Source organism: Heloderma suspectum, chromosome 9, assembly GCF_057233095.1.
Source record: "Heloderma suspectum isolate Gila_16-S chromosome 9, 16-S_ref, whole genome shotgun sequence".
NCBI lineage: Eukaryota > Metazoa > Chordata > Lepidosauria > Squamata > Helodermatidae > Heloderma > Heloderma suspectum.
In genome coordinates this window covers 1,077,874-1,100,689 of record NC_139466.1, presented here as the reverse complement: position 1 = coordinate 1,100,689, position 22,816 = coordinate 1,077,874, and the positions used below count along the sequence as shown (strand labels likewise).

The 22,816-nt window shown below is 56.5% G+C and overlaps 2 protein-coding genes across 3 annotated transcripts in view; both read right to left on the bottom strand.

Annotated features, from left to right (window-relative positions):
• Positions 1 to 900: 900 nt before the first annotated feature.
• PRPS1 (phosphoribosyl pyrophosphate synthetase 1) lies at positions 901 to 7,021 on the bottom strand. The gene is made up of 7 exons (XM_084813384.1): positions 6,520 to 7,021; positions 6,197 to 6,380; positions 4,966 to 5,064; positions 4,137 to 4,261; positions 2,970 to 3,143; positions 2,430 to 2,589; positions 901 to 2,310 (listed from the first exon to the last, which is right to left on the bottom strand). The coding sequence occupies exons 1-7, from the start codon at positions 6,639 to 6,641 to the stop codon at positions 2,218 to 2,220; spliced, it is 957 nt and encodes a 318-aa protein (XP_084669510.1). The 5' UTR covers positions 6,642 to 7,021; the 3' UTR covers positions 901 to 2,217.
• Positions 7,022 to 9,922: 2,901 nt separating this feature from the next.
• Positions 9,923 to 22,816, bottom strand: part of FRMPD3 (FERM and PDZ domain containing 3) — a 49,647-nt gene continuing 36,753 nt past the window's right edge. The window contains exons 12-15 of one of the 2 annotated variants that reach the window (XM_084813294.1): positions 17,469 to 17,607; positions 14,703 to 15,533; positions 12,049 to 12,808; positions 9,923 to 11,985 (exon numbers count right to left, since the gene is read on the bottom strand). In XM_084813294.1, the coding sequence (XP_084669420.1) occupies positions 9,999 to 11,985; positions 12,049 to 12,808; positions 14,703 to 15,533; positions 17,469 to 17,607 (3,717 nt within the window). In that variant the 3' untranslated portion in view covers positions 9,923 to 9,998. Of the gene's footprint in view, positions 12,809 to 14,702; positions 15,534 to 17,468; positions 17,608 to 22,816 lie in introns of both variants that reach the window. The other variant, XM_084813293.1, reaches the window with a different exon arrangement.

Genomic DNA, 22,816 nt, shown 5'->3' with positions numbered 1-22,816 from the left:
GGGCACGCTTGTGTGCCTCAAGGCCAGCAAAACATCGCCTCATGCCAGCAAAGTGTTTCAAAGACAACACAGCTTCCCCCACCCCCACGCATGAAAGGGAGGGAGGGCTTGCCCTCAAAGTATTGTGTGCTGGCTGGGCTCAGCTCCCTCCACTTCATGGGGTGACCTATATTGCCGAGTCTGCTTGAGCATCCCTCCAGCAAGGCTTCAGGGGTGGCATCTTCCACCTGCAAGGGATGGAAGAGGACTGTGGCTAGCAACCACAGCAGGCTCATTGGGGTCCATTTCCAACATAGCACTGACCACTGCCCAAATGGCTACTTGCACCTCCCAAAGAAATGCAGGCAAGTGTGTGGTCAAGAACCCAAGGTGTGCAGGTAGGGCATTCTTGTCCTGGTGAGAGTGGCAAGACCCAACCCCATGTCGCAGTTGCATGTCACCGTCCGCCGTGTGTGTCACAGTCCCTTGGCCTGGCAGTCAGTGCTCTGTCATTTCTCCCCCCACCCTCTAGCCCAAGGTGACATAAATCTTAAACCAACTTTGTTCACTCATGAGACACAGCCTGTGTTACACTGTCAGGCAAGATCCTGATTTTTGCCCCTGCTTGCAACGTTGCTTGTTTTAATCACCCATCTGTGAAATGGTGAGCTCCGCTGCCCTTTCTGCTTTTTTCCCCACCAGTGGTTTTTTTGCCCGAGTCTACCGAATACATAAGCTGATTGCACCACCCCATATGCTGCAAGGCTGTGCTATTGCTGTAAGCTGCCAAGGCAGCCAAGACACATTTTAAATAAAATATAGAGGCTCTGGGGACCTGCTCCCCATTTAAGCCTGCCCTTTTCACAGAACTGCTGCACCCCCAAGAGTGTCATAGAAACAACAAATGTCTGAACAGCATCTGGGAAGTTCTTGGTTGTTAAATAACAGTTTAATTCCTCCTTCGTAGAGGTCTTGAATAACACAAATGCTGGGGGCTCCTTCCGTTGCTCCTAAATCCTCCCCTGCCTGATTTGGCCCAGGGTGGCGCAGAGGCAGGAGCCAGGGAGGCAGCATGAAGGACCCAAAGCAAAGAGCAAACGCACGCGTGCACACGCACGCGCCAGATAGACAGACACAGAACAAAAAGCCACAAACACTTGCAGAGAGGAGTTGAATTGCCAGGGGACCAATCCCAGAAGGGGGCAGTTTGTCTGAAAGGCACCAGAGCCAGCATTTCAGAAGGAACACTCCACCGCTGCACTTCCCGAGTACCTCTACTTCTATCTTCTGATGCCCTTAAGACCTGTGGGCTGGGACAAGTGGCTTCCTTAAACCACCTCCCTCCAAAATCAGAACAGACTGTCAGAAAGCCAGGCTACCATGTGCTCACCCAAAGCAGAGGAAGGCAGTAACGGCTCCAGGTCCAACCCTCTGCTGCTGTCCGCTCTGGCAACCAGGTCCAGAGCTCTCCCCAGCTCTGCTGTGGGAGTGTCAAGTGGGCGTTAATGAGGGGGAACCCCAAAAGCACCAACAAATAAACCCATGGCTGCCATCCGACGATGAAAAGAAGTTCAGCGCATGATGCATGTCCTCCCAAGGGTATCTGAAGGATCACAAAAACCTCTGGGCAGGGGAACAGAAGCTGGCCTGAGCAGAAAAGCTACTATAATCAAAACCCCAAATAGAAAACATCTTAAAAGTAGTAGGGAAAAGCTGGAGGACACCCTTGAACACTTCCGAAATGGACTGGACATGAAGGCCAAGAAAGGGGTGGGAAGGCCAGGTGAGGCTAAGAAGGGTCCAAGCAAGGCAAAGTGTCTTGTGCTAGGCAGGATCAGCCTACAGACCCCCACCCCAGCTACATCCCACACCCGGAAACAGAAACTTCTTTCTGGTAAGTGGTGGCTACCGACCTACCTATGCAACAGAACCCAGAACTTTGGCATGCAAAAAAAAAAAACTTACCCCCACCCCACCCCACCCCACCTGGCAATCTGCAGTGTCAGTTTTATTCTCCTCTGACTGGGAATAGTTTAACAATTTCATGAGAAGCCTAAATTACTAAGAGCCTGTGGATGGCAGTCTGAGCACTTGAAATGTGACCCCCCCCTCCCAAGCTCTGGGAAGCTGGGAGGCAGAATGGAGGACAGTGGCAGTCAAACAAGCAACATCTTCTACTGAACCTTGAAACAAATTTTGGGTTTTTTCAAAAAGCCACACAAGCAGCAGCTGCAATTGTTATAAAGGGACATGGCTGAATAGGTAAGAGACAGATTCCCCATTGTGTGTCCTCCTGATGGCCTCGGCCAGGATCATGGAGATGTCAATCACCTGTGGAAGCAAGAAGGACAAGCCGTCAAAAGCCTGCCGGTCGTCACAATCCCTCTGCACCCAAGAGCAGACCTCACCCGCGGGAGCTCTTTTCTGCTGCAACTCAATGGGACACCCACCTGGATTTTAGGGCATTGCTTCATCTTGTCCTCCTGGGGGATTGTGTTTGTGACAACAACTGCCTCAAAGCAGGCATTGTTGATTCGGGAAATGGCTGGCCCAGAAAAGATCCCGTGAGTCAGAATGGCATAAACTTTGGTGGCTCCAGCTGAAAGCAGCCTATGTGGAACAAAGAGAGGAGGCAAGATTTGCGCTAACCAGGAAGGAGTCTGAGCTTCTTGTCTTCTGAAGGAGAGCAAAGCATCTCAAGGTGCAATGAGGAGGTCACGGGCCTCACCCAGCCTGCTCTCAAGGAAAGTGGTATGTGGCAACTGCCTTGATTTCCAAAAATCAGAATAAATGCAGTGAAACAGACTAAGGATCATCTCGGGCACAATGACGAGAGGTTGAAGGAAGGAGACAAACTCAGCAAGGAAGAAATCGACAACTCCCCCAGGCAAAGACAACCCACTTTCAGGACTTGCATCAGAACCCGGGATAGAACCTCCCCAAAGGAGACCCAAGTAGCCGCAGCTACTAGGGGAAAACCTCTCCCTCACTTGTCTGCTGCGTGGCAGATGGTGCCGCAGGTGTCCGCCATGTCGTCAACAAGGATGGCCACCCTGTCCTTCACATCGCCCACCAGTACCATCCGGTCCACCTCATTCGCCTTCTTCCGTTCCTTGTGGATGAGGGCAAAGTCCACATTCAGCCGATCGGCAATGGAGGTCACTCTGTGGAGAGAAGATGATGCTTCAGGGGCTCTGCCTGCTTGCACGAGAGCCAGCATGGGCTCAAGGAGTGGCGCCTGGTGCGCAAGTGAGCGTCAGACAGGCCCAATGCAGCACGGTGGCAGGGGCTGCGTTCCCTCGCATCAGCACAAAGCCACACACCCATTCATGGAGCCAGTACTTCCTGGCAGCTCTCCTTCCTGGCCCAGCCACACCTCAGTCCCTGGACACAAAGGCCTGCCACACTCTGATCCTGGCAGGAGGGGGAAAGCAGGTGCCTGGATGAGTTCCACCTCCTCAGGGCAGAGGGGTTAAGGGTCCTTCCCCACAACCCACAAAGCTTCGGTCTTGGGGCGCATAACCCCACAGACTGTATGTGGCCCTGTGAAACGCCCCCCCGCCCCCAAGGATTGGCACCCGATTCTGTGCCACTAATGGTGTCCATCAGGGCTGCTGGCTTTGGCCTCCCCCTCCCCCCAGTCACCCCCAAACAGCCTCCCCACCCAGTGATCTTGCACAGAATGGCTGGGATGAGGACAAAGTTAAAGCCCCCCCCCCCCCACGTGTGTCCGTGTATGTGCAGCTCCTGCCCCCACCCCAGCCAACATCGGATGTGCCTCTCAGGGCTTAAAAGGTTGTGCACCCGCAGTCTAGCTGTGTGCCTTCATCCAGACTATTTGTGAGAAGTATCTGAAGCAATAACAACCTAAGAGGAAATCAAGGGGCCTACTGACTGTGGGCCTAGGATTTTAGGCTGTATTTATACAATGCTTTGAAAAAGTAAGTATCCAGCCGCTGCACTTTCTAAACTCATGGACTGTGTGCAGAGCCAGGGCAAATGCAGCTTCTTCGCTTGGCATCCCTAAGGAGAGCACAATGCAACGGGCTGCAAGCAGACTTAAGGCCAACTCCGGAGGGGCACATTTTAAAGCGAGCGAAATCAACGGAGTCCATGTCTGATGGCCACCCTCATGCCCCGCAGTGCTAATCCATCACCTTTTGGCTCCCCCAGCATCTGGCGAGACGATTGTACAGTTCTTCCACTCAACAATGTTCTCTTTGATCCACTTCAGGACAGCAGGCTCAGCGTACAGGTTGTCCACAGGGATATCAAAGAAGCCCTTGGAAGAAAAGGTGGGGTGGGGGGAATTCTCAACACAGCCCCGGCAGAGCCCAAGCCTGGCCCTGCCCATTCTCCAGCTTGGCCTTTTCAGTCACTCCAATGGAAGGAAGGAGGCAGCAGCTCAAAGGCTGAAGCAGCAGGGAGTGGGCGGCACAGCAGGCTTACACAAGGCAGGAGACTTCCTCGGGGAGGAGCTGAAGAGATGAGCTGCCCCACCACGCCTCTTGGGCCCTCCACCTATCTCCAAAATGAGAAGCAAGACCAGGTGCCTCCTTGTCAAAGGCACCTCCGCTCCTCTTGCCTCTCCTGGAGTCATCACCACGCCCTCCGGGATGCTCGGCCCCCTGCCCCAGATGGATGGAGAGGCAGGACGCTGTGGCTCTCCCCCAAGCAGATCAAGTCCCCTCCCCCAGAGGCTATGCATAGAATCATAGAATAGTAGGGTTGGAGGGGCCTACAAGGCCATCGAGTCCAACCCCCTGCTCAATGCAGGAATCCAAGTCATGCTGTATAGCTGCTGCCGGCTCTGCCAGACGGTGTCAATAAGGGACCCCATGCATGAAAGCAACCTCTCACCTCTCAGGTTACGACACTGGGAAAAGGTAAACGGGCACCCCCCCCCCCCGTCCTAACTCCAGGTGGGGCTGCAGAACGCCTGCTGGGAAAGCTGCCCAAGGCCCGCCAGTGTCACACGGCGCAAACCTGGATCTGAGAGGCATGGAGGTCCATGGTGATGATGTGGTCTGCACCAGCGACCGAGAGCATATTCGCCACCAGCTTGGCAGAGATCGGGGCCCGGCTCTAAAAGAGAAAGCAGCCATGTTAAGCTGGAACCTGCTTCTGTCTGGCTGCTATATACAGCCAGGCTGGGCAACTTGTGGCCCTCCAGATGCTTTGTCCTACAACTCCCACCAACCCCAGCCAGCACAGCTAATGGGCAGGATGATGAGACTTGTGGGCCAAAACATCTGGATGGCTAGAGATTGCCCAGTCCTCATATACAGCCTTCCCAATTGAAGGGAGACCTGAGGCAGCCCCACAGGGCTCTGGAAAGGGATCCTGCACTCGCACCTCTGCAGCTGAAGCGCCACTCTCAGTCAGCAGGCCTGGTGGCCAGGGAAGCAGTCTGCTGAATGAGCCGTTTTAAGGTGCCTGATGCTTCAACAAGGGGAGAGCGCCAGAGCCTCCACCTGCTACAGGCCCCAGTTTGAAGAGGATGCCCCACAGGCCCTCTCTCAGGGAGCCCTCTGTGTATCTCCCAACTTCCTGGCACCCCCATCAGCCTGACCCCTGCCCCTCCCTGGCAGGCCCCGTTCAAATCACCCCATCCTCCAAAGACAGAAGATCAAGTGCCCGGGTGCTCTTCAGCCACGGCCCTCTGGAGACATCTTGCTTAGAACAGCAGCAGATTTCCCCATGGAAGCTGAAGATCTTTGCCCTCCAAGTTCCTGGGAGGCCAGAAAGCCCAGGATAGCTGCTAAGCTCCCTCCGTGCCCCTGTCGCCTCCAGCCCCCTCTGCCACCTGCCCAGGCATCTCTCCTTTGGGATGGGGCTTGCAATGGCAGGAGGGAGATCTGCGCGTCTCAGGAGGGGAGGGCCCCGCTCCCACCTTCCTAACCAGCGGCATGCCACTGACTCCCAAGTTCGACACCTGCCCCAAGGTGCAGATGGCACCGGCTAGGGCCAGAAGCCAAGAGAGCGCAGGCGAGTGGAGGATGCAGGCCAGCCCGTTAAGCAAGCGCGGGCAGTGAGCCTGCAGAAAGACGTTCCGCTTCCCTGGCACGGAAGGAAAGGCAGGCCCGCTCGCTCGCTCTTTCCACGCCTTTCCGCGGACAAGAGTGCGGGAGGGCCCCAGCCTCTCCCAGAAAACTCTAACGCTCGGCCACTCCGAGGGAGTCGGCGAGGCCATCCGCTGCAGCCCCCCGCCCCGCACCTTGTCCTTCTTGTCCTGGCGCGCGTACGGGAAGCAGGGGATGACGGCCGTCACGCGGCTGGCCGAGGCAATTTTGCAGGCGTTGATCATGATCAGGAGCTCCATCAGGTTGTCGTTGATCTCCCCGCAGCCGCTCTGCACGATGTAGACGTCCTCGCCACGGACGCTCTCGCCGATCTCCACGCTGGGGGAGGGCCGCCGTTAGCCCAGTCCAGCTGGCCGGCGCGGCGCGGCGGGGAGGGCCCCGCGCCCCGCCCGGCCGCCGCGCTCGCCCAGGCCTCCCGCCGCGCCGCGCCGCGCCGCGCCGCGCCGGCCGCGCTCACCAGGTCTCCTGGTTGGAGAACTTCTTGGTGACGACCTTGCCCAGCTCGAGGCCGAGGCGGTCGGCGATCTTCTGCGAGAGGTCCTGGTGCGAGCTGCCGCTGAAGATCTTGATGTTGGGCATCCTGCTGGCCAGCGACGGCGACGGCGCGAAGCAGGCCGAGGCCGAGGCCGCGCCGGGCGGGCCGCCCGCCCACGAGCGCCGCGCCTCCCGCGCCGCCGCGCCCGGCCGCACCAGCTCCGCCGCCTCCCTGCGCCGCTCCCCGGGGCCGGACGCCGCGGCGCCCCCGGCGCGATCCAGCGGCCGCGCCCGCCCGCCCGCCGGCGGCCCGCTCACAGCAGACGGCGAGGGCCGCGCCGCGCCGCCATCTTCGCGCCGCGCCGCGCCGCCGCGGTCACATGGCAACGCGCGGGCGCGGGCGGGGGCGCCGCGCACAGCCGCAGAGGGCGCCGCGGGCCGGGCCGGGCCGGGCCGGCGAGGGCGCGCGCCGGGCGGCGGCTCGGCCGGCGCCGCGGGGCCCGCCCGGGGGAGGAGCCGCGGCGCGCGGCCGCGAGAGGGAGGCCCTCGCCCGCGCCGCGTCCGGCCCTCTCGCCGCGGCCCGCCGGCGCCGGCTCTGGCGCGGGGCGCCGAAGGCGGCGGCGGCCTCCTGGCCCGCGCGGCCGCCTGCCCGGCAGCGCCCCGCTGGTGGCAGCGCCGGGCGGCTGGGGCGGCGTCTCCCGCGGCCCTGCTCGCTGCCCGGGCCGGGAACGGGCTCCGCGGCAGGGAAGGCCCCGCCCCGGCCGGCCGAGGCCCAGGCGCTCCCGAGCAGGGCGCGGAGCCGCGTCCCACAGGGAGGCCGCTCTGGCCGGAGCCCCGCGGAGGGAGCCGCGCCGCAGGCCGGCGGGCCACGCCACGCCCGGCGGCGCCTCCCGCCACGGCCGCAGCAGCACAGGACAGGAGGGGTGGCGGGCCCGCCGCGCGCAGCCCCCTGCTCGGCGCGGGGACCCCAGTCACAGCACCCCGGCAGGCGGCTGTCCGGCCTCGTCTGAATGCCTCCAGTGCGGGGGAGCCCCACCTCCCTCGGTGACTGGTTCCATCTTGCTTGGCTCTGCAGCCAGGGTTGGGCAGCTTGTGGCCCTCCAGCTGCGCTGGCCTACAACTCCCATCATCCCCCAGCACAGGCTCTGCTGGCTCTCTCTGGTCTCGGAGTCTTTGCCTGGCCGTCTGGGAGATGCTGTCAGAAATTGAACCCAGGATCTTTTGCATGCCAAGCAGGGATGCCACCTCCCACGCATTCTCTGAGGAGGGGGCTTCCCCTTTGTTTGCAGCCTCCTGCGAAACCCGCCCAGGACACTACTCTTGGAGGGGAGCGAGATGTGTCTCCCCACCCACACCACCCATAGTTCCATGAATCGCTGCCATGGGATCTCCTCTGGATCCCGACCACACTGGCTGAGGCTGGTGGGAATTCATCCAAGACATCCAGGGGGTCCCAGGCCAGGAAAGGCTGCCCAGAGATGCTGGCTATTCTTTGCAGGGGACAAGAGGCACTCGCGGATGCTTGAACTGCAAGGCTGCCTTCGTTTGCGCCCTTGCCTGGGAGTATGCCCCATGGCGTGCGGAGGTGTACAGGGCGCAGCGCTGTAAGTTGCCCTTTTCTGTACTGCATCAAGTCCTTTGATGCTCTTTTGGGGATAGGGCAACCAGAACGATGCTCAGTCCTTCTGTTAGGGTTACGTGAACATTCCCAGCCCTCTCCTCAAGCTTCCTAAAAGGCTCTGACTTCCACCTTCCTCTTAGCTAATCCCCTTCTTGTTTTAGAAATGTCACATTACCTTAAAACAAACCTCACAAACAGCAAGTTTGATATTATTAAGATTAATATATTTACTCTTCCTTGCTTGTAAAACAAGACATAAATTTATATATTTATATATATATAACTTTCATATATCTATACATATATAGTTTTTATTATGTATAGTATGTACAGGCATTTAAAAAACTTTTCTCTGTGTTCAGCAGAGAGAGGAGCTTTGGGGAGGAGGCCATGGGCTAGAGAGAGGCACCCTGGCTGCTTGGCAGACAGCGCACTGGGGAGGAAGCCCTGGCCCCGCTGGCCGTGGCGTAGGAGCCCCCCCTTTCCTTGTGGACCGGACCCAGGAGAGCCATGGGCCAAAGAGCATATTGCACTCATCAGAGGATGTGCCGTTCAAAGCGCAGTGTGCATCTCCATTAGTCTCATGGAAAAAAGGAACTATTGCAAACATACCTCGTTTGAAATACTAGAGATGGGAGTGGATCCATTGTCACGGGAGCCACAATTGGTTCTTGATCCCCCACAAAACCTAGGGCCGCTCCCTGTGGGACTGCCTGCTTGCCTGAGCGCACGGGACCATCGCTTCGCTTTGATGTCCACGCGCCAGAAAAAGATTCCGAGGTCCCCCCCCAAATGGGCACTCAGCCCTGACGCTCACAGCAAAGTGGGGTCTGCAGCAGCTTCAAGGCAGCCACAGAGCATTTGGAATCTCCCCTCCACTGGTTCTGGGGGAGAGGGTGCCCTGCTTGAGGTGCTCTGCTTGGTTACATCTGGAGGTTGGATCGGAGGGGGGCCATTAACGGAAAGACAGACCGATGAGGCACCATTTCACCAGACATTCAAACAAAGAGACCCCAGTACGAAATCACAATTCTCTAGAACCACAAACAGCCCAGTGGAGATAGAAAACAGTTTGCAGAAACATGCTCCCCTAACTTTCACTCGGGGCGGTGTCCTGAGCCTCGGGGGCAACTCCCTCCTCCAGAATGCCCTTGCAATTCTGGGCCTGATCCGACCCAGCCCAGCAGCGAAAGTGGTCCCCACTCCCTGCCTAACAAACAGCCACACATGTCATACAGAGCTGTGGGTGCAGTGGAAAGGGAGGTCTGGAACAGAGCTGTGCTGCAGCCTTTGGAAAAGGCAATGGGGGGCTAGTGGCTGTGGACCTGGCCTGCGACAAGCACTGCGGCACTGGCCTGGTTGCTCAGCCTAGAGAGCGGGAAAGGTTCCTCTCCTGTTCACACACTTCGGGTGGCCCTTTGGAGGCTGGAGACCCCATCCCGCTGGCTCCCCAGCTATGCCCAGGATTTGCCAGCAGGCTGGGAGCTTGGAGTCTGGCCCATGCACAACTGCAGGGATCGGCTTGCTCGGCTACTCAGAGGCACAGGGGGAAAAGCAGGGGCCAGGCTCCACAGGCCCTGCAGAACTGCCGTGATGCCAGAGGGCTGGCAGGCAGCTACCTTTGCCCTAGGAAGATTCCAGATCGGGCTCATGTGGGCAGTGGGGCCTCTCCTCCCATGGCAGGCAGCATCTGAAGCATGCAGCACAGCGCGGGAGGCTGCAGGCGAGTGGATACGGCTCCAGAGTTCCTTCTTTAGTCCCACTGTCTGCCCACAGCCCCCGGGAGCTCGGGCCCTCGCTCTTGGCACGCCAGCATGAGGGGAACAGTGCCGGCTTGCGCCTTACTTCTTGATCAGCGTCTTGAAGGAGCGTGTGAGCGTGCTCATGACCGAGGCCACCGACTGCCGCCTGAGCAGCTCAGGCACCTGGTCCCCAGCCCGGTGACTGGCTGTTCTGGCCGTGGACTCCTCGGCTGCCCTCAGTAAGAAGGTATAGTTCCTCACCACCTCTTCCACTTTGGCCAGCAGTGCCTGGCGCTGAGGCTCCGAGCGCACCACGAACACCAGCCGCACAAAGGTCTCAATCAAGCTGCCCAGCACTTGGAAGCTGCCGGTGATGGCCGAGAGCATGCGGGTCGGGCTCTTGTCGACAGCGGCCACTCGCCGGCAGGAGGCCCGGAACTCCTTGAACTTGAGGGCCAGCTCTTGCTTGTACTCGATCAGCTGCGGGAGGTGGGGCTTGCCCTCCCACGCCTCGGGGCTCGCCACGCACTGCCGCAGGACGGTCAAGAGCTCGCTGGTGTCCAGCTGCACGGCCAGGAACCCATCGGGCAGCGCGTAGGTGCGGCCTCTCAGGGTGTGGATCTTAGCCAGGCTGCCCTCAAAGGTGGAGGTCCGCAGGTCGATCTCCTGGGTCTGGTTGTCATCCGGACTGCTGCAGGCTGTGGCATCCAGGACCTGGAGGGTCCTGCTCACCACCGGCACTGCCTGGCAGCTGAGTTCCATGCCCGGGAGGATCTGCATGGGGATGGAATAGGAGAGCTCGTCCTTCTCGCTCCCGTTGTCAGCCATGTCACACTTCCGATAGTAGAAGCAGTACCGGATGGAGCAGCACTTCTCGTCGTCCTCGGTGTCCTCCTCCGGCAGCTCAGCGTGGCTCGGGTACACGTCCGCTTGGAAGGAGAAGGTGGGGGGATCCTTCGGGCTCTTCTTCTCCTGTGCCGTGACTTGGACATAGGAGGGGGGCTCTGCCCCCATTGTGGGGGGTGGCGGCGTGGGGCCTGGGCCCTTCAGCAGAAGCGCTGGGGCCGCAGCGTCGCTGTCCTGCCAGGATTTCTGCCGGGCTGGGTAAGTGCTCTGGTAGATGTCGGAGGCCTTGTCTAGTTCACTGATGCTGTAGCGGCGCATCAGCTTCTTGTAGTGTGGTGCTCCCAGGCACTCCCCACGAGATGCACACGTGGTCAGGCATGACAAGCTGTTCTCGGGGCCCGACCGGCAGTCCCTGGACTCCAGACTGGTGGACCTGATCCGGCTGCCCTTCAAAGGGCTTCTGAGGCTGGTGCCTCTCAGTGCCTCAGCCGGCTGCTTCTGGGTTCTCTCCCGCCCTCGCCCTTCCGGTTCTGGTGCCATTAGCTGGTTGGGCTGGGGCCTTGCTCCCCGGCTGAGGCGCTTGCAGTCACAGCTGCGCCTCTGCTCCCTGGACACCCCAGGCACTTTCTGCACAGGGCTGGTCTTCAGCTGGCAGGCACAGCGCCCTGGGGCCAAGGGGAGGAGGTGGTCAGGCGGGACGGGGTCCCCCTTCGTCTTTGGCCTGAGCAGCTCTTCCAGGAACTCCAGCTCGTACTGCTTCACCTTCTGCAGCTGGGCTTGCCGTTCGTCAGTTTCTTTCTTGAGCCGCGTTGGGAAAGTGGCAGAAAACAACTTCCTCAGCCGGAGTGAGGCCTTGGGCACTTTGGGCTTAGCTGGGATGTCGGCATCCTGTGGTGTGACCTCCAGGACCTTCTCGGGTTTTTTCAAAGGCACAGCAACGCTTGCAGCCAGCCCCTCGGCCCAGGGCCCCAACTGGACTGGCCCTTTCGGCTGCTCGCCTCCGGGGCTCCTGAAAACGCTTCCGCTCTTGGCTGCCGGGGACCTTAGGCTGCTCACCTCGGCTGGGAGGCTTCTGGCACATGCATCGTGCTGTCCTGTTTCTCCTTGGCCTGGGAGGACAGTCTGTTTCTGGCAGGCTGTGCTGGCTGCCTCACCCCCACCCTGCTGGCTGAGTGCTGCCCGGCCAGGCAACTCTGCAGGATCCTGGCCACCTCCTGGCTGGCTGCTTTTTGAGGCCGGCCTGTCCCCACCTGCTGGGGAGGGCGGGAGAGCATCCACTGGGCTGCCTTGGGTGGCTCTGCACCATGGAGAGGCCTCCCCTTGCTGCTTCTGGGGGCACTTGGAAGGATCTGGGCTGGGCTGGCTCACCGAGGGCATCCCTGGGCGATGGCAAGGCTTGCTGCCACCACATCCCTGTCGCCTGCAGCTGAGATTTGTTCTTTCAGGCAGAGGATCTGCTGAGGAAGGGGAGGCTTTGTGGCTGACCACTTGCTGCAGAGCAGCCGAAATGATGGCAGGAGTGGCCCCGCTCGGGGCTCCTAGGACTAGCTTGGGGCTCAACCGGAGCTCGGTGGGCAACTTGTCCAGCCGCCCCTCCAGCTGCTCAGTGGCTTGCAAGGCCACCTCAATGGCTGCCGTGTGAGGATTGGAGCCCTTGCGCTCAGGGGCTGGTGTTGGCACACCTTTACTCTTGGGCTCACTGAGCTGCTGGGAGAGCACTGGCTGGACAGCCAAGGCATAGCTTCTGCGCAGGTGTGGGGGATCTTGCTTGCTCCTGCTGCAGGGCGGGATGGCCGGCTCTGGGGAAGAGCTGGGCTCCTGGGGCCGGAGAGCGTAAGGTGAAGTGAGGACAGCTTGCGCAGTACAACCCTGAATGCGGAAAGGAAGATCCTTCCTGGTCAGGAGGCTTTCCTTGTTGATATGCTGGGCCAGGAAGAAGGCTGCGTTCTGGTGCTGCTTCATGGCTGAGACCATCTCCGAGACATCGGTGATCTCCGAAGAGTTGGTTTCGTGGCCGGAGTCCAGTGATGACTCAGGGGTGATGGCAGCCAGAATGATCAGGCCTGCAGAAAGAGATGCACAGCATTAGATGGGAAGCGGCACTCCAGCAGAGGCTTGTGAGGGGCAGGTAAAACTCTTGCCCCAACGGTGGATGGGGTGGGGGCAGGGCAACAGAGTGCGTGTGCAGCTCTGGAAGACTGTCCAAAATGTGCCACCATTTAAAGTGTACCCCACATGCTGTGGGGGCTTAAGAGGAGCACAAGCATACATTATGAGCCCCCCTGCTCTTTGTACTGGGCCTGCCCTGCATCTGTACAGCAATATACTGCTCTGCATAATAGAAAAGGGCATGGGTGTAAATATTCACATTTACAACTTGTTTTTAAAGAACCAAGGAGGGTGTGAGGGGTGTGCATGCCAGCCTTAAGAACATAAGAAGAGCCCTGCTGGATCAGGCCAAGGGTCCATCTAGTCCAGCATTCTATTCACACAGTGGCCAACCAGCTGTCGAGCAGGAACCCACAAGCAGCTCACTGCCTCTGGTACAGGAGGTAGCACATAGCCATCAGAACTAGTAGCCATCGATAGCCTTCTCCTCCATGAATTTGTCCAACCCCTTTTTAAAGCCATCCAAATTGGTGGCCATTGCTACATTGTGTGGGAGCGAATTCCATAGTTTAACTTTGTGCTGTGTGAAGAAGACCTTCCTTTGATCTGTCCTGAATCTCCCACCCATCAGCTTCATAGGATGACCCCATTGATCTCTAGTATTTTGAGAGAGGGAGAAAAATGTCTCCCTATTCACATTCTGCACACATGCATAATTTTGTACACCTCTATCATGTCTCCCCTGACCCTCCTTTTTTCCCAGCTAAACAATCCCAGCTGTTGTAACCTGCCCTCATAGGGGAGATGCTTCAGCCCCTTCATCATTTTAGTTGCCTCTTTCTGCACCTTTTCCAGCAATACAGTATCTTTTTCTTTAGGTGTGGTGACCAGAACTGGACACAGTATTCCAACTGTGGTTGCACTGTAGATTTGTATAGGGGCAGTATGATGTTGGCAGTTTTATTCTCAATCCCTTTTCTAATTACGCCTAACATGGACTTTTTTACAATGGCTGCACACTGGGTTGACCTCTTCATTGAGCTGTCTATCACAACCCCAAGATCTCTTTCAGACCCCTTCAGACCCCCTGTTTATTGCGAAGCAAAGCAGAAGGCGTGTGGTGCTTTCCATGCAAGGGGCTCTCTTTTTAGGAGGTCCTCAAGTGCTAAGAAATGTCACAAATAGTGATGATGTTTTAAAGGCTGGGAAATGGGCGGGGCGGTAGTTGTGTCTCTGAGGATTTCATAGGCCCTGTCCAAGAGATCAAGAGAAAGGAGGCATGGAGGGTCATTGTCCTATACAACTCTTTGACATTTTGAAACAGAAAATATCTGATGCATGCAAATATACGGGAGGCCACCAGTTTCTCTGTATTGTTCGAAGATCATCAGGGATGCAAGTTCAGAAGTTCACAGAACAGTGCAGCACAGTTTGATGTACGTGAAGTACCAGTGCTGTGCTGCAAAGGGAAGCCAGTCTGTCGTCATGACCACGATCCTAATCTGTCCCTTTGGAACCATTTTGTCTAGGCAGCTCATCCATCCCTTGTCTTTCAAGGCAGCGAACCCTTTCAAGGTCGGGCTGACCCTTCTTCTAGAAGGATGACTCCTGCAGGGCTTGTGTGGCTCAGGGACAGGAGGCAGAGGTGGGATCACTTCACCACCAATGTTCCCAAGCCACCGCCCTATTCGTGGCTGCTGTTCCTGCATGGCCAGGGCCGGCCACCCTCCCTCTTCCTCTGTGCTGCTGCCTCCCTGGCCCTGCAGCACTACCTCAGCAGCCTTGCGCTGTGCCCTGCAAGTGGCCCCTGGGCAGGTCCCCTGAGGAGGAGACGGCGGAGGGGCGTACCTGCAGCCTGCTGAGGTGGAGGGTGCGGGCCGTCTTCTGAGGCAGCCAAAGCTTCCAGGGCCTGCAGGGTCGAGACCAGGGCATCGTCCAGATCCTGGGCGTGGTCTCTGACCGTCCTGGTCTGAACGCTGTCTATGAGTGTCACAGGGATCTCGTCATAGGGGATGCTACAGAGGTGGCGCCCTTGCTCCTGGCCCTGTGCCGCCGCCGCCCGGCGCTTAGAATCATCCTCGTCAGAACTGTTGTCCCGGAAGCCGGGAGGGGGTGCCGCAATGGCGGGGAGCAGAGAGGTGGTCTCGTCCTCTTCCTCATCGCTCCCTGGAGGGGGAAGGGACATCAGATCCACCATGTTGTCGTGAGCAGTGCCAGGGTGGCCGCCTCTTCGAGAGGCCGGCTGCCTGCCCTTCACTTTGGCCTTGCAAGAGTCACAGTAGAACTGCACGGAGCGGCTGTGCCCGTCGCTGCCCGTGGTGTATGCCCTGGCCCGGCTGGCCCAGCGCTCCCGCTCCAGGCCATCTGGGTCATAGTCATGGGCAGCTCTGCTGCAGTCTGGCCCGGAGCTCTTGGGCGTGGGATCCGATTTGGTCCGGGGCCGGGACTCCTCAAAGAAGATCAGGTTTTCATTGATGTCCGTCCGGCTCTTGCACTCCTTCCTCTGCTCCCGCATGTGCAGGTAGCAAACGCTGACGAGCTCCGAGTCCGAGGCCACGGGACCTCTGGAGGTGCACTCCCCGGTGCTGGAGGCAGTGCCACCCAGGAACCCGCTCTCTTCCTTTCCCAGGTGCCCTGCTGCTGCGGCAGGCCGGAGGCTGGTGGACGCGTTGGCGTAATCTAGAGCAAATCAGCAAGAGGGTCGTTGGAACGCTGTCTGGCAGGAAGGCTCACCAGTGGTTCTGGCATGGTACGTGGGGCAGGGGAGGCAAAGGAATTCCCCCCCGTGCCAGATGTGCTGTTCTTCCAGGACACTGCCTAACCCAGGCAATGTTTGGGGTGCTGCCCCCCTCCCCCTGCAGCCCACCAGGGGCCACTGGTAGCGACAGAAATCAAAGTGATTTTTCAAGGAAACAAGCTGCACATGATTCTGCTTGCAATCAAGGTATGCGCTCCAGCATGCCTTGTTTCCTTGAAAAAACTCTGATTTTTGCTGTAGCAAATTCCCTGCAGCAGGGGGCATAAAAATGGCCCTGATGGGCTGCGTGTTACCCATGCTTTGCCTAAGCCACCCCTGGAGTTGGACAGGTGCCATTGCTGGCATAAGTGTCCCCATTTGGGGTCGCCACCAAAGCCGCCATGCGGTGTCTGGCCTGTTCCACTTCAGACTGCTGGGTGGGGGTGGGGCACAAGGAACCTCAGAGCTCTGACGTCCGCCCTTCTCGGAGCATGAGCAGAGGTCTTGTGGCCCCCACACAAGCAGCCCCCTCTGCCACAGTACAGGAGAGCCCCTTGCTCTTTCTTCTGCAACATGCCCACCAGACAAGCCCATGGGTTTCCCTACGGGGGTCAGAGGCTCTGAAGAAACTGGTGAAGTGACTTGAGCTGTACAACAGAACCAAGGGACTTTCCTGACCCAACCCAGCACTCCCCTCTCTGTGCAACAGCAGATGTTGGTCAGCTGTGACACGGTGCAGAATTACAGTGGGCATCGTGAACTACACCCATGCTGGGTTTGCATCTCCCGCTGTCAGCGTGGGCTCTGCGGCCTCTCGCACTCGGCAGTCGCTTTGGCTTGCCTGCACCAGCGTGCCTCTGTTCATGCACAGGAGCCTAGAGGTCTGCACATACCTACCACCTTCTCTGTCCACTCCATGCACCTGATGGCGTGATTCACACCTACAAATGCTCAGGGCACAGTCAGCCAGGTAGTCAGCGAGGAGCCGCTGCAGGACTAACCTGGCTGCTCTTCTGAAATCAGACTCAATCCGTTAATTCACACAGGAAATTAATTCTAGACCCCAGTTGCCTGTGGGTGACTTGACCTCTCAATCCACAGACCAAAAGCGAGTCCAGGAACTGATCCCCAGAAGCAAGCGAGCTGGAGAGGCATCTCACCACAGCAGCCCGTGTGTGGCCCAGACCAGGTGGGTGGAGAAGGGCAAAAGGTGGTGGGCCACTGCAACACAGAAGCGAGCTCGCGGTCTTGCAAAGGGGGGAGCCGGCGCATTTTACTGTGCCTAGTTGCGATTTTTAGGATTTGGAAGAGAAAAACACGTGATTGTGGTGATGGGGAGAACATGTGAAATGCCGTTTGAACACACCCCTAAGGATATGAAGTGTTTATGTTGCGCTTTACATGCATTATCTCAGCACCACATCCTCGATACATCTTGCTTGTATCCCTGAGGGCCATTGGATTTGTGAAGATGTGGAACTACTCAGGGATGCTTAATCCAGCATCTTACCGGCTCCTCCCTCTCTGCCCTGCCCTTCTGTGGGCCACGCGCCCCGGCCCCTGCTAGAAGCAGCTGCAGTGTCTGCCTGTCCCATGGGATGAACCAGTGATGGCCCAGTCACCATCCTCCCTCCGGCTCACCCGCAACCCAGCCACGGCGCTGGAGCAAGAGGAGATCCCCTTGGCCGATGGCCCACTGAGCCCTCAAACCTGTGAGGCAACATGCAAAGGGCTGAGGGGGAGGGGTGTGGCCACAGTTGCTGTAGCGGCAGGAGGAGGCCAGCGGACGGGGCCCTCCAGAGAGCCCCCAGACGGAGGGCCAGCCCTGCGCAGCTGTGGGCCGGAGGAGGGCACAAATAGCAGAGCTTGAAACGTACCTGCCTTGATCATTGGAGGAGGCTGGCTGACAGGCCGGGCAAAGACCATCCTCTTGGAGTCCACCAGAAGCTGGCAGTAGCCCGCAGTGAGGCAGGCAAAGTTGGTGGCTTCTGGCCACTCCATCAGCAGCACCAGTGGCTGGAAAAGGAAGGAGACGCCATGACTGGGGCAGGGCGGGGGCTGGTTTGGCGGCAGAGCCGCTGGCGAGAGCGAGATGGAGCCATGCAGCCCATCTCTTTGCTGTGGGGGAGAAGCGGCCTGTGATGCATTACCCTCGGTGGGGGCCAGCTGCTGGGAAGCCCTGTCGACAAGCAGGAGCTCTCCCCTCCCAGGCCAACGCTGGCTAAGGCAGTGCAGGCACCTGCCACGGAGCCCCGGGCGGGCGGGCGGGCGGCGTCCTCTCGCCGTTCGCAGAAGCGGGGAGCGCCGGCGGGGCCACCCCTCTCCTGCCTCCCTGGAAGGGGCTATTGTGTTGTTTACAACATGTGCGACTTGCCTTCCAATAAAATTTGCCCAAAGTGGGGAACAACAATATAATTAATAAAAGAATTCAAGAAACGATTGAGACAAGGCAACAATTTCAAAGAGCAGCTGCAAGCTGAAACGCCAACCTGGTTCGGATGGCACAACAGCTGTGTTTGTTCGGGCTGCGGAGCAGGAGCAGGCGAGTGGGCTGGCCCCAACCGCTCCTGCCACACTGAACAACCCAGGGATGCCCCGCTTGTTTAGCGTTCTGTGGGAACCCAGGATTGTGGGTTGTTGGGGGAGGAAAAACTCAGACTTGAACCCTGTTGTTTGACCAGGGGTGGTTGCGTCATCCATCCTGGGCTTGTGACTGGCACATTCAGCAGTTGAAAGCTAATCTGAATAAAATGATTTCAAGGGAGCTTGAATGAATTGAGATCTCCTTGCACGAGATGCTTCCACAGTCTTGGGGTTACAACAGGAAAAGCTCTGTCAGCCATCACCACTAATTTTATAGCAATAGGACCTGCAACAAGTTTGTGCTACTAGTCCTCAACATGCAGGAGAAGGGTACATACGGGTATGTGCTCCTTCAAGTATCCTAGACAAAGGTCATAAAAGAACATGACCACCCTGAATTCAGCCCCAAAACTTTCAGCCAATGTGTTCTCTGCAATTGGCACCAATTATCAGCCTGTCTGCCGCATTTTATACTAACTGAAGTTTTCAAATCATTTTCAAGGGCAGCCCCAGGTAGAATGCATACAGTAGTATATCCAGGAGATAACTGGAACGCACTGAACCTGAGGCTGCCTGTGAAAATGAAGCTAGTGGTGGCTTCTGATCACTGCCTTGACCTGCAAATCTAGGAGAGGCCTGGATCCAGAAGCACTTGCAATTTATTAACATTGTTATACCAACTTATCTGCTAAAAGCCCATCAGGGGCCATCTACACAGCACCGCTTTCAACCTTCACTCTGTCATACCTGCACAGCATTGCAGCTGTGAATTAGCTTCTGCTGCAGTACACGCACGATTGACTTCTCTAATGGGAAATCCACCGTGCTCTGACTCACGGCCGTTGAAGTGAAGTAAGCTGCAGCAGCTGTGCTGCCCTTTTTATAACCATTACATTTAAATGTGCAGCTGCACAGTCACGTGAGGGTGGGAGCATGACACTTTGGGCTTTAGTGGCTGTTTTTTCTTTGGGGGGTTATTTTGTGTATGTCCGTTCCTCGTTAGGTAAACTGTAGGTGGTCTGCACCTTTGTTACCATGCCAACTGTTTGGCAGTTCTCCAGCCCGAGATTCCCGTGATGGTTCTCATGTGGCCATGTGAGGCATGTGCCTACCCATCATTCCAAAATGGTGGCTGGAGCGAAGCTGGTCCTGGACCTTCTGCTCCCCCTGACATCCCCCCCAGCCCTTGGCCACTGAGTCCAAAGCAGCCACTGTGAAGCTGCGAAGGTGTGCAAAGGTGTGGTTGAAGAAAGGAGCATGCTGCCCCGTGCCTCTGCAACTGTGTAGCTGCAAAGGGACGGGGAGGAGAGAAGGGGTGTCACAAAGTGATACAAGCACTAGGCATGCCTACCACACACCCACCACAAAATGCAAAGTCGTTTCAGGGAAGAGACAGACAGCTCACAACCACCGGAAACCCGCAGCAAACCGAAAACATCGCAGCAAAACACGTCTTTGAAATCTGCATTTTCCGGGTGAAAACCACGGTTAGGCTGCGAAGTGGCAACTGTGAAGGACCTCGAATTGCTGTGGCCCCGGCGTAAATGGTTCGTGTAGATGGGGCCCAGGACAGCGTACAACAATTTTAAACAATAAAACCTTGCAACAACAAAACAGTGAAAACATTAAAAGCTTCATATTTTAAAAGGCTAGATAGAAAAGACGTGCCTTTGGCCCCCACTCAAGGAAAGTCCTTGAGGGAGCACATTCCATAGTTTGGAGGCAAGATAGGAGAAACCCCTTTCTCTCGGGCCCAACAGATGGGCCTCTGTAGGTAATGGTGCCCTCAGAAGTGCCTCTCCTGCAGATCTGAGTACTTGGGCAGGTTCATAGCGAGACAGATGGGCCTGAGGTCCTAAACTGCTCAGGGCCTTAAAGGAGACAGCGGCTAAGAGGTAAGTGGGCTGCAGGAAGCCCAGGGGGCTGCCCTTTATCCTTCGGAGTGGCTGTGAGCTCACCAGGTGCTTCTGAGAGCTCCAACTGAATTGGAGGGGTGTGGCCTGAGTACTCCCAGCAGCTGACTGGGCGGGAAGCTTCAGTCTGTTTCCCGCCTCCCAGCTGCGCAGAGCAGAGCAGAGCAAGCTGCTCCAGCTGGTCCAGGGACTACAGAAGCAGGCAAGCTCCCAGAGAGCGAGCGAACAGGGGGAGCAAACGGGGGGAGCAAACAGGAGTTGGCCAGGGGAGTTCAGCAGGGGAGGTCAAGGGGGAGGCCCCTAACATTTTTTCGCCTTTTTTCCTTTTTTTAACAAACTTTATTTTTTCATTTATTTGTCTTGTAACACACTTCCACCCCAGTGGGACTCTACTTTTAACCTCTAGTGAGTAGAGGAGCAGGCACAGGCTAGTCTAGAACAATCACAAAGCTAGACACAAAAAGGGAAAAGAGGCTATTGAAGGACAAGATTCTCCAGTTGTGGTGACCTGCAAGGTGTGTGCCATGTTTTTTTTCTTGCCTGAGAACAACGTGGCCTACACCTGCAACAAGTGCAAGTTGATCACGCTGTTGGAAGAAAAAGTAAGCGGACTGCAGTGGCGACTGTCCACCCTCCGGGGAATAAGAGAACACGAAGAGTTCTTGGACATAATGGTGGAACTACAGCAGCAAAGTGAAGACCAGAAGCTTGAAGAGCAACAGCAAGATGAGGCAGTGGGAAATGCGAAGGTGAGGAAAAATGGAGTAGAGGATATTCCTTGGAAAAGGATGACAGGAGAAGAACTAGATGCCACTCTGCACCAGTGGAAGCAGTGGAACCGATTCCAGGTACTAGCAGATGAGACTGGAGGACAGTCTGCAGAGGAAGAATCACAGGGGAACCTGCATGAGAGTGAGCAAGAGGCTGAAGGTCAGTCAAACAGAGGCGATGAAACCCAGGCCTACAAGAAGAAGAGAAGAGTGGTAGTAGTGGGAGGCTCCTTGCTGCCTGGGATCGAGACCCAAGTATGTTACGAAGACCCGTGGACTCGCCAGGTATCTTGTCTCCCGGGAGGACGGATTAGAGACATGACTGTGATAAAGCCCACTGACAGGTATCCCCTTCTTCTCATCCATGTGGGAACAAATGATACAGCCAAGCGGAGCTATGAAGAAATCACGTCAGACTTTGAAGCTTTGGGAAGGAAACTCAAGAACGTTGGGGCCCAGATATTTTCTCATCCATCCTTCCGGTAGTCAGAAGAGGGATAGAAAGGGAACAAAAAACACTCCGGGTGAATGACTGGCTACGGAGGTGGTGGTGGCACTAGAGATTTGGATTCTGGGACCAGGGGCTATACTTCCTGGAAGATGGGCTGTTGGCAAGCGCCTTGTTGCACCTCACAAAAGATGGGAAGAATGTGTTTGGCCACACCATGAAGAACTTCATCAGGAGGGTTTTAAACTGAATCCTACAGGGAAGGGAGATGTAAAGTTGGGGGTAACAGTGGACGTAGGCGCATGCTCTGTAACGGAGAGAACAGCTCTGATAGCACCCAATAATAGTCTTCAGACATGTAAGAAGAAAGCCAGACTATGAAGCACATGGTCTTCGATGTCCCTATACTAATGCCCAGAGTATGAGAAACAAACAGACCGAACTTGAACTCTTAATACAAGAGGGAAATTATGACTTGATAGGTGTAACTGAGACTTGGTGGGATGACTCTCATGACTGGAATACAGCAATGGAAGGATATAACTTGTTCCAAAAGAACAGGAGGAACAGAAAGGGAGGTGGGGTTGCACTGTATGTGAAAAATACATATCTCTGCACAGAAATACAGGAGGAGGAGCTTGGTAGCCCCATCGAGAGCATCTGGATCAAAATAAATGGAGCAAAGAATAAAAGGAACCTGGTGGTCGGAGTCTACTACCGGCCACCCAATCCAGGAGAAGATGAGGATGAAACTTTTGAAAAGCAAATAGCCAATGTTTCAAGGAAGCATGATGTAGTGGTAATGGGGGACCTCAATTTCCCTGATATTTGTTGGGAGACAAATTCTGCAAAACATGGACCCTCCAGGAAAGTCCTGACCTGTGTGGCGGATAACTTCCTCCTGCAGAAAGTAGAGGAAGGAACTAGAGGATTGGCTATCCTTGACTTGATCTCAACCAACAGAGATGACTTAGTGAATGAAGTAGCAGTTACAGAAACTCTGGAGGAAAGCGACCATGTTGTACTTGAGTTCTTGGTTCTAAGGGAAGGAAAAGCTGCATGTAGTCAAACGCGTACCCTGGATTTTAGGAAAGCTGATTTTAATAAACTCAGAACAATGATCAGCAAGGTCCCATGGCAAGCGACTCTAACGAGAAAAGGAGTCCAAGATGGGTGGGAGCTTTTAAAAAAGGACATTCTCAAGGCACAATCACAAACAATTCCAACAAGAAGGTGGAAGACAACAGAACAAGCCAATGTGGCTTCACAAAAAGCTACAAGATGACCTGAAAACAAAAAAGGATACATATAGGAGGTGGAAAGAAGGCCAAGTAACAAAGGAAGAGTACAGGCAGGTAGCACAGAATTGCAGGGATGGTGTCAGGAAGGCTAAAGCTGAGAACGAGTTGAGGCTAGCGAGGGATGCTAAAAACAACAAAAAGGCTTTCTTCAGCTACGTGCATAGTAAAAGACAGAGGAAAGAAATGGTGGTTCAACTTTTAAATAAGGTT

Coding starts and splice junctions, on each gene's coding strand:
- PRPS1 (XM_084813384.1), bottom strand. CDS start 6,641: ATGCCCAACATCAAGATCTTCAGCGGCAGCTCGCACCAGGACCTCTCG. Junction 3,144..4,136: donor GATGCTGGGGGAGCCAAAAG/GTGATGGATTAG, acceptor TTCTCTCCACAG/AGTGACCTCCATTGCCGATC. Junction 2,311..2,429: donor AGCAATGCCCTAAAATCCAG/GTGGGTGTCCCA, acceptor TTGCTTCCACAG/GTGATTGACATCTCCATGAT.